The sequence below is a fragment of the Drosophila tropicalis genome, unplaced genomic scaffold (genome assembly GCF_018151085.1).
Source record: "Drosophila tropicalis isolate 14030-0801.00 unplaced genomic scaffold, ASM1815108v1 contig_463, whole genome shotgun sequence".
Taxonomy (NCBI): Eukaryota; Metazoa; Arthropoda; class Insecta; order Diptera; family Drosophilidae; genus Drosophila; species Drosophila tropicalis.
The window spans coordinates 3,691,973-3,707,475 of record NW_027172929.1 but is presented as its reverse complement, the minus strand read 5'-3'; the positions used below and the strand labels follow the sequence as shown (position 1 = coordinate 3,707,475).

At 35.8% G+C, this 15,503-nt stretch overlaps 1 protein-coding gene across 6 annotated transcripts in view; it reads left to right on the top strand.

The window, feature by feature from the left end:
- The window catches only part of rgn (regeneration), a 52,935-nt gene that overhangs the window by 34,064 nt on the left and 3,368 nt on the right, over window positions 1–15,503 (top strand). For 5 of the 6 annotated variants that reach the window (XM_068287077.1, XM_068287076.1, XM_068287074.1 and 2 more), the window contains 4 exons: window positions 4,010–4,078; window positions 14,551–14,751; window positions 14,841–15,137; window positions 15,362–15,473. In XM_068287077.1, the coding sequence (XP_068143178.1) occupies window positions 14,712–14,751; window positions 14,841–15,137; window positions 15,362–15,473 (449 nt within the window). In that variant the 5' untranslated portion in view covers window positions 4,010–4,078; window positions 14,551–14,711. The remainder of the gene's footprint in view (window positions 1–4,009; window positions 4,079–14,550; window positions 14,752–14,840; window positions 15,138–15,361; window positions 15,474–15,503) is intronic. The other variant, XM_068287078.1, reaches the window with a different exon arrangement.

Here is a 15,503-nt window from a genome sequence, read left to right as displayed (position 1 = left end):
AATTATTCAGTTTTAGTTGTTGTTTTAGTTCTTGATGGTTTTTTTTGTTCCATATCTCTATTGCCGAGTTTATTTTTCATTCATAATTAACAAGATGCAAGGCAAACAAACGATTTGTGAAAGCATTTTGCTTTGAGATGTCTCTGACAAACAAAATAATTGCCTGCAATTTAGCTAGACTCGCCACACATTTGCCACACACTTGCCTCAGCCTGCGGCTCGTGGCAGTTCCTCTCCCGCTGCAGTTGCTTCCACCTTCTTCTTGACAGCTAGAAACGAGGCTTCAATTGAGGAGAGTTAAGTTGAGGCCGAAACGAGAGAAGGCTAGCTAATTCCAAACGATTAATTCGATAAACTTGCAGCTTAAATCAGTTGGACAAACTTGCTGCAAATTGATTGAACAGACGATTACACGGGAAGCAGCCAGTTCATATAGAAACGCGACACGACGCGCAAAGCGACGTAGTGCAAATTGCCACAGCAACAGCAGCAACAGCAACAACAAGAACAAATTGTTCCCGTTTAAGTGTGTTGCATCTCAAGTCGTCGATTGAGATATCTCACTCACAGTGTCCGGCGGGCAATTGGCTTAGTTAGTTGTTGTCTTGTCTTGTCTTGTCTTGACTTACTTGTCGTTTTCTTTTTCCTTTTTCCTGCTGGCTATGAGAACCGTTAAATCCTAAGCAATCTTTCTTGCGGCCTTCCCCCCCACGCAATTTGTGGCACGATCATTATTATTGCATCGTGGCATGAATCGAACATTGAACGAAATCGCATCATTGAGACCTGCCAGATAATTTTTATGACAGACAGCCTAATGCTGGCAATAAGCGCCTTTTGTGAACTCTTACTCCATGGACAGGTTGAGCCTGAACGGCATCAAGTAACTGTTCGATGCCACCTTAAGACCTTTTCATTGAGGTCAATAGCCCAATAGTCTAGTCTAGTTTTTGGTATTAGACATTATACGCAGACACTGGCCACGTTTATTCACTTTAATATTATTATTGATCAATCGAAATGAGCTAATGACAATCTTGCATAATCACAGACACCAGATGGTCACTTGGAACAGTAGTAGCCAATTTTGTTTGTCTGTCTCTCTCTCTCTTTATCTCACTCGCAGAAATAATAACAATTATTTGAAACAAATATTATTACAGTCATGTTTAACCCGGTTGACAACCAAATTGACAACCAACTGCCATTAAGCTGAGTAATGTAACAACTGGCTAACAAAAAAACGTCAACTAAACCATAGTTTAAATGTATGTGCAACAACACTTGCCACTTGCAGTGGATAGCAAAAGGAAGGGTAATGGAAAAACTAAAGAAATCCTTTTCAAAAGAGCAACACAAAACCTTTAAAAGTTTTTCCTTTTAGTGGACAGTCTTCATCCTATTAAATTTCATATGTAATTTGTATGTGATATCTGTGTGGAGACTCTCTCTCTCTCTAGAGAGAGAGAGATTCGATTTTAAATGCAAACTTTGAAATTTCTTTATCTCTGTCTCTCTCCCTCATTGTCATTCGATTTGGATATTCATTTAATTTGCAACTCAGTGGTGTGGCCTTGTCAACCGAAAAACCACAAGAGCCGAAACAAATTAATTACACAATACGAAGAAAGACATTTCAAACTTGTGAAATATTTAATGAATTTAACCTAAACTTAATTCTACATAGTAGCAGTAGTAGTAGTAGTAGTTAGTTAAACGACTTGAAAAGTTTTGAATTAGGAAATGTTTTTAACTAAAACTTCAAAATAGTTTCTTAGCACTTGAGCATTTAAGACTTTTGATTGCATTTAACTTGGCAGAAAGGAAATTTTTGTCTTAGCCCATATATTATCTCTTGCCATGTTTTCTTTGTCTTTTTTTTCTCATAAGTTTGTTGACTTTTCTTTAGTGGTTTTCGTGTTTCTATTATTCGAGCATATGCACTTTGCCAGTTATTTGCCATTATTTGGTTTGCAACTGCAAAAGTTTGTTGTTTTTGGCAAACAAAAAAATGTTTTTACTCCTTTTTATGCAAATTAAATTGAGTTGATGTTGTTGTTGTAATTGTGGGTATTCCCTTTTTTGGGTGGGAATAGGAAAATGTTGCCAAGTTGCCAAATTTGGGCAAGAGTCAAAAAGGAGAGAAAGACAGAGACAGAGAGAGAGAGATACCTTTTACTTTCTAATTCTATTTTAATGTATGGCAACATGCTCTGCCACGCCCCTTAAATAATATGTTGCAGGTGGCCAACACCCCAAAATATATGTATACAAGTAAATAAACTACAACTTGTGACAAAATGATAGAAATCTTAATATCTAGTTTGATTAGTTTCAATTGACTCAAATTATGCAGATGCAGACACCAAAAAAAAAAAAAAAAAAAAAAAAAATTGTTTCTAAATTTCGTTGTGTTTTCGTTTGTATTTTAATTGAAATTTATAACCTAAAATAAGAAGAGAAAAAATGAAAAGAGAAAGAAGCAAATTGAATCGAATTCTCGTATGCAAAATGGCAATTAAAAGCTGAATAAAAGAAGAACTCGAAACAAATTAAGTCACCAAAAAGAGTCGAAGATAGATAGATAGAGAGAGAGAGAGGGAAGGAGAGGAAAAAGAGTAAAATCTATTGAAAATAGAGTAGACATTTGTATACACCCTTTGTTTATAAGAGATTAATTCCCAGATATATATAAACTGAGTTTGATTATTTGTCTACAACTTGGATATTAAATTTAAATTGGGTTTATAATTAATCTAAATATATCTTTAATACAATCGAAATTGATTACATTTGTGGCAAATCGGGTATGGGAAGGGTATAGAAACTTGCAAATGGGTCGTTGTGTCTAGCTTCGATTCCACGCGTTTTATTAATACAATTTTGTTTGGCTTCTGGTTCTGGTTTTTATTTTTTCGTTTGTCGAATCGAAGCAGCAAAAAAAAAAGAAAAAAAAAAAAAAAAAGAAGCGCGCGATTTCCATTTGAATTGGAATTCAAATCAACTTTTCTCCATTTCTCCTCGTTCTTGGTGCTTTGCACTCTCTCTCTCTCTTTCTCTTGTAGCACGGACAGCAAATAATTTATGCAACAATTTGTTGTTCTTGTTGTTGGTGTTGTTGTTGTTGGGCATCATAAAAAACGTCGACAATTTGAAGGGAAATATGCAAAATTTGTGCTATAAAAAGAACCTTTTTTATTTTTTGTACTCTCCCAAAGCATAATTATGAATTTTACTTGCATAAGCAAAGTTCTCAGTTTTTGTTTTTACCCCCTACTTTTGCCTGCTTATTTCTCAGCTCTCAATCTCTCCCTCTCTCTCGCTTCTCCAGTCTCTTGTACATATTTCACAAATAAACAAAAGTTTCTGGTAGTCAAAACAAACAAAAATAAACAGCAAACAAGCCAACAACAACAACAACACCAACAACAATTGCAAATCAAAATATTGCAGTTATTGCAAATTATGAATAAAGGAAAAAAAACCGCCAGAACGGATTCACCTCCAACTGGAAGGGCGGCGGGGGCAGGCAAAGTTGTAACAGACAAGGCGACAGGGTGACAGGATAAAAAAACAAAAAGAGAGAAAATGCAAATGCTATATGCCCTCCCTGCCCCCCCATTGAGAGCGCTGTCCATGTCAAGCAATCAGAGTGACATTTTCAAGTGCCTCACCTCCTTCTCATTTTCATCTCCTTCTCTCTGACTCTGACTTTGGACTCCTCTTCTGGGTCTCCCCTGGTCTATTCTGACATATATATACATATATATTTATTATTTTGGGCCAGATTTCGCTGATGCAGCAGCTGTTGTGGCTGTTGTTGCAACAGTGGCAGTTGCAAAAACTGAAACATTTCATTTTGCATTTTCTTTTTCTTCTTTCCGACATTTTTGTCTGTCGAAATTGTTTTTTGTAGCATTTGATGCTATGCATTTGTTGCTCTTGTCTTTATTAACGATACCAAAACAAAAACATCTTTATTAATGGCAATCATTAATTTCATTTGCAGTTCTTCAACTTGGCATAAACTTTGGCCTTCAGCAAATAGTTAGCAATAGATAGAGCGCTTGTCCAACAGGTAAGAATGATTATTAAGATTACCCATAAACTCAATTAGCATTCTTAAGCCAATTACCAACTCTGACATTTATGTCCAATGTCCAGCAATTTGAATTCAATAATTCTGCTACCTCTTTTAAATCAAGGTAATTGCATATGCAACTCAATTAGGAGAGATTGACATTTTGACATTGCCTTTTTTATTATTTTGTTAATAAATTGAATGAGTTCACAAAATATATAATTGAATTACATATGAAATGAAATTTATGCATTTACCAAATTGACTTTTTGATAAAATAATCAACTAATCATATGAATTTGCTGCTTATGTATATGGAGAGGATGGATAAATCTACTGATTTCCCCATTCATTTTTTTTTTTTTTTCTCTCTCCTTTTTTGCTGTGTGCTGTGTAATTCTAAACCAAAATAAATATACATAAATCGAATGCAAAACAAATGGCTGATGCATTGGCATATTTCAAATGGAATGGTTTTTCTTCAGTTTTGTTTTCTTATGCATTTTTTTGTAGCCAATTTTGTATACTCTATCTTAAACTGAATGAATCTATACATGACTTCGTGTCATTTATTTTTGGTTTTTGTTGAGAAATAAATCAGGGACTTGTAATGAGTTTTTATTATGGAGTACGAGAAGAATTTAATCCAAATAATTATCATCGTTTGCATAATTCCTTGCAGAGATTATAGGGTATATAATGGTATTGGTATTCACTTTGGCCATATCAAAGTGTGCAATTCATTTTGCTAATGCAATTTGACCAACAAGAGCCGAATTGAAACCGCCAAACCTCCTAACACAAACCACCCACACAGAGAGTTGCCTTTTGCCTCCACCTCTCTCAATCGTAGTGTCTCTCTCTCTCTCTCTCTCTTTCTATGGCACTACGAGCCCGAGTTTCTCATTTTCCCACTACTCTACGCCGTTTGCCAATTGTCAATATTTACCGCACATTTTGCGCAATGGCAAGCGGCGATTTTCATTTTCATCTTTTGGTCGACGGTTTTCATTTACACTTATTTATATTTATTTCCACACATGACGACGACGACGACGATGGTAACCTCTTTACACTATGCTAAACCAGCTACATTTTTTACTCCATTCCACTTCACCCTGCTGCCTTTAGTTCTCACACACTCTCTCTCTGTCTCTCTCGCTGTCACTCTCCTTCTGCTGTTGGTTAGTTATTTGCGCTTTCGACAAACTTGATGCTAGTATTTATGTTTATTTTTGTTGAATTTTTTTTTAACACTATCGCCACGTGCATTTTTTATGGTTTAACGATAAGGTCGAAGGTTTTCCTTTTACATTTCCACACTTCCACAATTTGAATTTCTCTCTCTAACCATTATGCCACTTGGCGTATGCGTAATAATTTTCAATGTTAGATACTTTCAGTGTGTGTGTGTGTGGGGGGTTATACATGTATGACAAATTGACAAATATTAAACAATTTGTTCAAGTTTTTTTCCTTTCTGTTAGTTCATCTTTTCGTTTCAAAGTCATTTGAAGTTGAGAGATAAACGATGATTCAGTTTTAACAATGTAGAATCTTTTTTTATTTTTCCTTGTTTTTTTTTAGACTAAAAGCTATTGATTCGAAATGGTGAATTTTTTATTTTGATTTTATTGATTCTTCTTTTCTATTTTTTTGCCTTTTTTATGACAGCTTTCGAAAATTTGCATGCAATTCGTTTCGAGTCTCTCTTTCTCTCTGTGGCTTAAAACTGAAATTCAGTTTCAAATTCGGACATACACGATTTTGTTGTGTGATCTGTGTGATTTGTGATTTGCGCTTGCCTTGGCATTTTTATGGCACACCAAATAATTTAACATATAGATTAAAAAATACCAAATGTGGCATCAGCTAATGCCACGCCCACACACACAAACACACACACACAGACACATGTATCCACATCTGTGCACATATTGATGCAGACTTTGCATAGCCGTAAAGTCAATACAAATGAGTAGAGATGGAATGGTTGGTGGTGTCGGAAAGGGATAAAATCGAATGGGAATGGGAATGGGAAATGGCCATTGGATGATGCATTGCAGGAAATTTTTTTGTTAAAAAATGTGTGTCCTGATATAATATCTGTGGTGTGCGTGAAAGTGGGCACATTTCTATGTCAATTGTTACGACTTGGATTATACCCATTACTTTTGCAAGAATCTGATTTGATAACTCACTTACATAAGTAATTGGCTACAAAATGTAGAATTCATTTAGTTTTAGTTTATATTGAGACTATTTGGCATTGTATATAAACCGCAACTATCCCAAATTTGTAAAGAACATGGTAATGGGACCACCAAATTGAAATGAAAACTGTTTTTTTTTCCTCTTTGTTTGTGTTTGTGTCTGACTGAATGTGTAGAGTGAATTTTCCACATGCCAACTGGGCAAAACATTCGCAATTTCAGTTTAAGCTTTTGTCAACTTTACGTATACTTGATATGCTTAAATTGTGTAATTTTTGTGTTGTGTGCTGTTGTGTGTTTTGCCCCAAAAAAACAAAAAAAAACAACAACAATTCTGCAACACATGCATAAAAAAGGAATAGCTCAGAGGCAGAGGCACAACAGAACAACACGCAGCAAGAGAAGGACAAAAATTTACGTCAGTCTGTAAATGATGTGAAATTGTGAATTGTACACTGAAAGAAATACTATAATTTTATTCTAATTTCCAAGAACTATAACAATAGAAAGGAAATAATAAATGCATTAACCAAATATGCAAATATTTGCCGTGTGCATGGAAAGTAACAAATCGGGATAAAGAGAGAAAGAGAGAGAGAGAGAGAGAATGAATCATTGTCAGGTAAACAAATATGTAACATGATAACAATTTGTATTTAAATGGTAAATATTTCGTCAAGTGTAATTGTAAGAACGGGAAAGAGAGGCGGTATATCTCGGGTCACAAACAAGATAAAACTTTTTGATTTATCGTTGACACGAACAACAGCACCAACAACAACAACAACAACAATGACCAAAACCATGGAACCAGGCCTCTGCAAGCTAATGCCAAGTGAATGAGTGGGGAGGAGAGAGCCCAATAGTGGGAGAGATTTGTTAGTAGAGAATGGTGACCAGTCCAGGCAAAAACTAAGCATACAAAATGCGTACGTCGATAATGGAAACGAAAAATTTCCCAAAACCTCAAACACACACTCTAAAAGAGAGAGAGACAGAGCCAAAAACCAAGGCCAAACTAGAGAATGGAACTGCATTTGTAGGCAAATTGCCTTTACTTCACGCATGAAACATGGCAACAGGAACAAGAGATAAGCGAAGAAATGTTAGGTCCACAGAGAGAGAGAGACCGGTAAAGGAAAAGCAGCAGAAGCCAGAGCAAGTGTCAAAAGGCGACAAATTTGTGGGCAAAACTGAAAAGTGGCAAACAAAACTTCTTGATATTCTGGGAGCAAAAAGCCAAACAGCAGCCACAAAATTATTTCCTTTTCTCTCTCTCACTCTCTCTCTCTCTCTTTGCTACTATTTTTTTTGTTTGTCTAGCTTAATTTTCAGACAAATATTTGTTTGCTTTCATTTGCTGTGCCCGCTGAACTTGAAATAATTAATAGAAAATATTTTTACAGTCGAACAGAGAGGACAAACAAAACCAAAAAACAAAAAAAAAACGACAACACAAAAAACAGCTACTCAAGTGACATTTTTATGTCAATGCGAGAAATATGAAAACGGCTCATAAACGTCATGCCAATGGGCAAAAAAAAAAAAAAAATTAAATAAAATATATATAAATCTACATAAAGAATATATACATGTATGTATGTATGTATGTACGTGTGTAGGCATAATAAGAATGTGATACGAATGCGAAATTACCCTGTGGTAAAAACTCTCTGTCTGAACAGAATTCATAAAAAAGACTTGTAAGACTCTTTTTTTAAAGACTATATTCATCATAGTTGTTCAATTTTGATATATGATATGTATTTATTATGATTTTTGTTGTTTAATCTTTAAATATCAATTCGAAGAAGATTTATGAGATTGTTTGATTTTGGATTATAAAAGAGAAGAAAAAAACAAACAGAAATTCAAAAAGTTCGAAATACTCGACTTAAAATTTAATATCTAATATTTAAAATTGTGTTACCTCTATATAGTTATATCTTTTATCTTATCTATGTATAATATAAAATACAAAAATTCTCCCATATGCATAAATATATTACTAGAAGAGGTAGAAAAGATAAGTTTACAGGGTATGCGTGATAAAAAGAAAAACGAATAACGAAGATCAAGCATTTGGCAGAATTTACATCATCGTCCAGAGACAAATAGACAGACAGATCGAAAACAGAGACACCCAAAGCAAAACAGAGAGAGAGAGAGAGGGGAGATGATGATGATGATGGCAAGGAAGGAAGTGGTGGTACAGGAGGAGGTTGAGGGTGGTAGATAGACTGGGTCATAAATTTAAGATGCATGACATCACTTGAGTTCAGTTCAGTTTTTGCTTCAAGTGCTTGACTTGCCTGCCTGACTGCTTGCCTATGGTATGACTCTTTTGGGTACGTGCTACGAGATGCTGACGTAGCCGCTGGCGCCTGCGCCCATTCACTTTGCTAGATGAGATGCGGTGAGGTGAGGTGAGGTCGGTGAGACAGAGTCAGACTTAAGGCGATTAGTGCAGCTGATAGTCTGAATCTTTTTCAGAAATTATGTCATAGTCTTCATATATGTATATACATTTAAACCTATAGAGAAATACGTATATTATTGTGTTTGAAACAGGCCGAAAGCAGGTAGATTTAAAAATGTTTGGATTTGGTTTCATTTTTTTTTTTTTTTTGCAACGGAAATGATGGTGATAAATATCTTTTGAGGCCTGCAGCTATCTGCTCTGATTGAGTTCTGATGAATCGCATTGGATACACCTAAACCAAAGCCAACCAAATTGATGGCAGGCTCATATAAAAAATGGACTTTAATGTGTTTAACTCAAGGCCAGAAAAAAAAGAGAGAAACAATAAAACAAAAAAAGAGAAAAAACTTTCAATTAAAATTTTCAAGTTGCAACTTGAAAACTAAAAAACTCAAACTGAAACTTTGAAATGCACACAAATTCAATTTAAAAATAAAAAAGAAAAGAAAAACTCAACAGCAAAATGCAGTCTCATTGCTCACTGCAGCCGCCATGGCGTATGCTTGATATACAAACACATTAAGTATACGTCAACAGGGGAGCAAGCAGAAGAAAAAAAAGGCGGCAACGACAGCGCCAAGACTATAACTAAAGAAAAATACAAAAAAGTTAAATAGAATGAACGTGTCAAAGGAGTTGAGAACGAAACGAAAAACGATGAAAACAATAAAAACTATGGGCGGCACAATGACACGATGACAATGACTTGTCATCAAAATGGCAACAAAATGACTTTCACTTCTTACCATTTCTATTATAAGAAATGGCTAAGAAACGAATCTATATAAACTGCCAACGCTTTTCATGATATTCGCAAAACACTGCGAACTACATTTATTGCAGAGAAAATGGTTAGCAAACAGAATGATAGATGTGAGCCAAAAATGAGAACGAAGAAGCCGAAACAGATTGCAACTGACAGACAGTAGTAGAATGAGGCATTAACTCGGTCATGGGTGGCGCTTAAGGACTCATAAAACTCATGAAATCCAAAGACATAAAACAGATTGCAGCGACAGAAGCTTACAGATACTGATAAAAAAGTAAATACAAAGATTAAACTTATCGCATATAATTAGTTAGGGGATTTCCCCTAAATTTTAAGTTTAGTTTTGTAACTGAAATCAATGAAATACCTTAAATATTGATGGAATGTTTTCTGTAACTTTTTGGAATGCAGAAACTAAAGCACTCGTCGTCCCTCTGGAAAGTATTTTCCCAACCAGGCCTCTGATAAAGTGTGTGTGCTTGTGTTTGAAGTGAAAATGTGCTGCATCGATCCAATGTTATGGATTCAAAATGAGCTGAGCTAATGCCATTCCCATACCGGCAGCTTTTCACTTTTCAACTTTTAAACAGCATGCAGACAGCAGTTGTTCAGTTGTTGAGAGTAGAGATTCATGATTTTTCATTTCGAATTGAACATGGATTGGCCAAAGCAATTTAAACGGTTTGCGATTTTTTGCTGCTACAATGAATTTTTGCCGTTTGCCGTTTTTGTGCACTTTTTATTTCAACTCAACTATTTCATTACGTTTCGTTTCATTTGCGGTTTGTGATTGCATGAAAATCAATAAAATGCGCATAAATTAATTAAGCCACAGATAAAAAAAAAACACACACACACACGGCGAAAATGAAGCAAAAGAGACAGAGAGACAACAACAGCAGCAAAAAACAATCTGTTTCATTTCAGGTATACAAGAAAATATACAAAAATATATGCTCCTCACACATTTCCGTTTAATTAAACCGCATAAACTGGTATTTAGTCTACAATTTATTTTCGATTTCGAATTATTTTATTTTTTCAAACTCTTTATTTTAAACCGCCTCCCCCCTCCCCGTCACTCCACCGGATTTTGCGTAGTTTCCTTCCTATAAGTTTTTTGTGGTGTTTGGTTTGTTGTTTTTTTTTTTTCTCGCTCTCTTGTTTAGTTATTTATGTAAATTTTGCTTTATTTTTGGGAATGGCAACTTAATTATGCCTAGAACGGGTTAATTTAGTTAGTTTGGATTAACAAAATTGAAAACACAATTAGAACGAGTGGCGGAAAAAGACAACAAAGAGAACATAGTGAGGAGTGGAACGGGGGAATCTATAAATGACGCCCCCAACTAAGTGATTTATGGCATATAATTTATAGATTTCAATTTGTTGTTCACATTGAACCTGGCTGAAGAGGTTAACACCAAACTAATTTCGTACATTTGAATAAATTAATAATTTTGTGCAACGACCAAACGAATATCCTAAGTGCAAATTGTATTTGATTTGAAATAGAATAAGATAACATTTCAATGTGTTAAGAGGAGAAAGAACACTTCTCAGATGATTAAACCTATTAATCCTTTAGTTGATCTGAAAAGTTCACCATTAGCCAACACAATAACTTGTTCTCCTATTCAACAGATGACATCTTACTTTAGAATCTCTTTCATTAAACTAATTTAAGAATGATATGAAGGCAAGTTCAAGTCTTGGTCATGAAAAAGTTATAGTTATATATGGTATATGAATTGTACTTACCTTCTAGCCTTATCTACCCAATTTGACTCAATGGCATGTATTGGAAGATATAGACAACTTTTGCTTTTAAATAGCATTTGATTGATTGATCAGTTGTTGAGTGATGTTTTGATGCGATCAAATGCGAAGTGAACCAGTGCATGTGTGTGTGTGTGTGTCTATAGATGTGCTGATGTGTTGATTGTGTGGGTGGATTATTTGTTAAATTATTTGTTTGATCTGTTGAAGAGATCTCAATTAGATAAAGTTAATTTCCTCAAAAAAAAAAAAAGTTCTTGATCTAACAAATTACATATTAAATTTCATGTTAACTTAACAAATTTCCAAAGAACTTAATTTATGCTAATGCGTTTCCCTCCCCGCCCCTCCACCACTTGGCGGCTGCTATCGTTGCTCTACCTAATTCATCAACAAGAGAGAAGAATTATTATTTTTCTTCTTTTTTTATAGGCTTTGAGAGGAACACACGTGCTTTAAAAATAAAAAAAAATATTGTACAAAGTATTATTCAATTCCCCTTACCAAAATGATGAGCTTATGTTTTTTTTAGCCTTCAATGTGTTGCTTGGGTCTTTGACAAGGTTATAACAGAGAGACAGAGTGAGAGAGACATAGAGCAGGCAAATGCCAAATGGAGGGAGGGAGATTTTTTGGGAGATGTAGGTAGGTAGGTAGAGATACATACATAGGCCGATAGGCAGGGAGCATTTCAAGTTTTATTTATAACTCTTTTGGGTTAGCCAAGAGCCTTAGCCGCCTTTTTGCTCTCGACATTTTTACTTTTTACTGCTTGCGGTTGATTGATTTGTGTTTCGTGTGAAAATCAAATTAAAAATACATTTTTAGAGCAGAGTCAAGACACACCCAAAGCCCTGGACCAAGTTCAAGATCAAGGTCACACAGACACAGATAACTCATACATACATATATATAAACAAATTACACAAATGACATTTGAATGTCATCTATCTATGTATGTATACATATATCGTCTGCCCACAACAGCTGCTGTAACTGCATTTAAAGTCAAACCATAAATCAGTCAAAATGTGAGTGGCCCACTCAGAGACATTTATTATATATGTAGACATTTTCATGATCCAACATGTGGGTGAGTGGTGCTGCTGGCTACTGCCTCTGGCGGTGCTGGTGGCGTCTCTCTTTACATTTTTATTAGCCACTCAAAAACGCAACGCAACGTCAACAGCAAGTACGCACACACACACATACACGGACGATGGCGCTTTGAAGGTCCGCCACACCCACCCAAGTACCCAGCAAGAGTGTGTAAGTGAACGACCATTGCCAAGATCAGTTAAATGTGTCTGGCCAACATCATCGTTGAGGAATTTCTTCTTGGGGCCAATGCGGTCGGTGGCGGTGGCGATGGTGGCGGCTTCGGCTTCGACTTCGACTTCGGCGGGTTGAAAGATTTCATGGGGATTGGCGGCTTGTGGCACTGTCGTCATAGCCGCTGTGTCTGGCAAAGTTGTCAAGCCAGTTGGCTCTGAGCCCCTCTTTTTAACCAGAAGCCGTGTTGTGTCTGTCTGTCTGCTGGTCCTCACCCAACTTCCCTACATCCCCCCTAACCCATCTCATCTAAGTGTGTGTTGTTTCTTCTTCTGTTGTCTTGTTGCCGTTTTAATTTGTTTGTGTTCGTGGGCATGAATTATTTTACAACAAAAATTATATATGATTAGCAGTTTAAATGACGTTCGGTGTGTGCCTTGTATATCTTGTCTCACCGCATGTTTGTTTATTTTATTTTTTTTCCCTCTTGGGGAATGCGGAGGAATGACTATTCAGCTAACACACACACGAACACACACACACATATCCTCCCTAATAGCTCAATTAAAATGACACAATCATCGCAAAAGCCAAGAGAGTGGCTTTAAAACTTTTGTAAAGGGCAAACTATGTGAGGAAAACTTTTGCCCATTTTCCCCCCATAGGAACAAGGTTTTTACAAGTTATAGTTCACTTTTCCCTTTTTAACTGCAGTTACTATGCAGTTTATCGTGGCCAATAATTAAACACAAGTAAATAAGAAAATTTTCAAAACCTAAAAACTTAGATTGCATAGAGAGAAGAATGAAAAATTTATAATATAGAATTCTTATCTTAGAGACGACTAAGCAAATGATCAACTTTCATCAAATTAGGTAAATTTAAACAATATTCTCTAATTAACTCTTCTTAAAAGTAATTTTGTGGACCTGGCTAAGTTTATTTTTGACCATTTACAGACAAGATGTCAGTGAGAAGAAGCAACGTGACAAGGTTAATTCAAACAGAAGGATTGAATGGGCCAGGTTAATCTATTTATATTTGAGGGCAACGGATATATTAGATATAAATAACTTAAATGTCAGTCATTTATAGCTAACAAGTAACTAAGAATAGCAACAATGACTAAAGGCCCACTAAAAACAGCTTTGCGGATTAACCCAAGCAGCGTTTTTATATTTTGAAGTAATTTATAATGGATGGCAAAAAGTGGGTCACTGCAATGGACAACACAGACATTAGACACGAGGCACACACACACACAAATCATTGGCATTCGGTAAGTCAACAAATTGAAAATAGAATGCAATGAAAAGCATCAGCCAACAGCAGCCAACAGTTAACAGTTGCCAACCCAAGGTGGCAAGTTGGTTAAAAGTTATGAAAGTGTTAATTGAAATTCTATACAAAAAGCCAAACCAAAAGCAAATGGGCCATATAATTACAACAATGTCAGTGAGAGAGTGAGTGAGTGAGTGATTGGTAAAAGGTTTCACCTTCTCTCCGTTACCAAGCAATCAGTATACACATTCTTTAAGCCCATTTTGGGGAAAGCAAATTGATATCATTTAGAGTCAAGTACAAAGTCAAAGCACTCCTTCAAACTTATAGGGTATGCAAAACCAGAACTCTAATCTAAGCTTTTTGACCAGTTTCTTAAAAAAAATTTGTTTATGAATGAAAACTAATAAATAATACTGGCGAACTGGCGAAACATTAATTTATCTCTTCACTCTCTGAATGCCGGAGATCAATTTGTCTTGACCGTGCGTGGGGAGGTGACGGCGGCCACGGCTCGTTTTGGGCTCATCTATCAACGGAAACACTTGTTCAACTTTGTTTCTTTTGCATAAAATCAACATTTGGCAAAATGGGGGGGAAATAAAAATAATAATAATGTTATAAATGATAAGCAGACGAAAGAATAACAAATATTTCTTCTACTCATTTTTAGCGCTTGGGGAGTGCCCGGAACACACACACACACACACATAGGCGAGCGACTATGTTTTGAAGAACCAAAAGTGTTGAGAAAGAAAACAGACACACACACAAACAGGATCTTCATACTAAGAGAGAACATCTTGACGACACAAGGAAACAGGACCTACAACAATGCTTAACTACTACAGTCTAGTATTCATCTTAGGTTTATGTAAGTCGTAGTCGATAAAGTCCAGCCTTTGGCTTATTAGTTAATAGATTAAGAAGTTATATGACTTTTACCTTTATCTCTTTTTTTAGTCGCCCACACAATCTCGGCCCAGTCACTGCATGCAAGTGCAGCCAGAGCTGGAGCCAGTTTCGATGGAGCTTCTCAGGTTAGCTCGACCAAGCCAAGGAATCGACGCATGTACGCCATGTGTCCACCACAATTCCATCGCGTGGGCACCGATTGTTATTCCCTGGTGGAACAGCGTAGCAGTTGGCTGGAAGCGCATTTCTTTTGCAAGGACAAAAATGCCAATTTAACTGAGCCAGCCAAATATGCCGATCGCAAGTTAAGAAAATTCCTGCAACAGGAGGACAAGCAGTCGGGAGGTACTTAAAAAGCTATGTATATATTTATTTGAAGTATCGCAAAAACGATAACCACGATAACGAAACATCGATCTTACCGATGTCACAAAATAATGTAAATTATTAAAAAATAGTTTTAGTTAAAATTTAAAAAACAAAACTATTTATTTATTTATTTATTGGTGTCAATTAATTTAAACTGATTTTAATTCTATACAATTCGTTTTTCATTATATTTTATATAGACTTGACACCAATTTGGATTGGAGCCACCTATAATCATCGAAACAATGCCTGGGAATGGTCAACAACGGGCAACAATTTGACCTACAATTCGTTTAGCAAAATAGATCCCACGTAAGGCTCTCTCTCTCATTTTCAATTCAC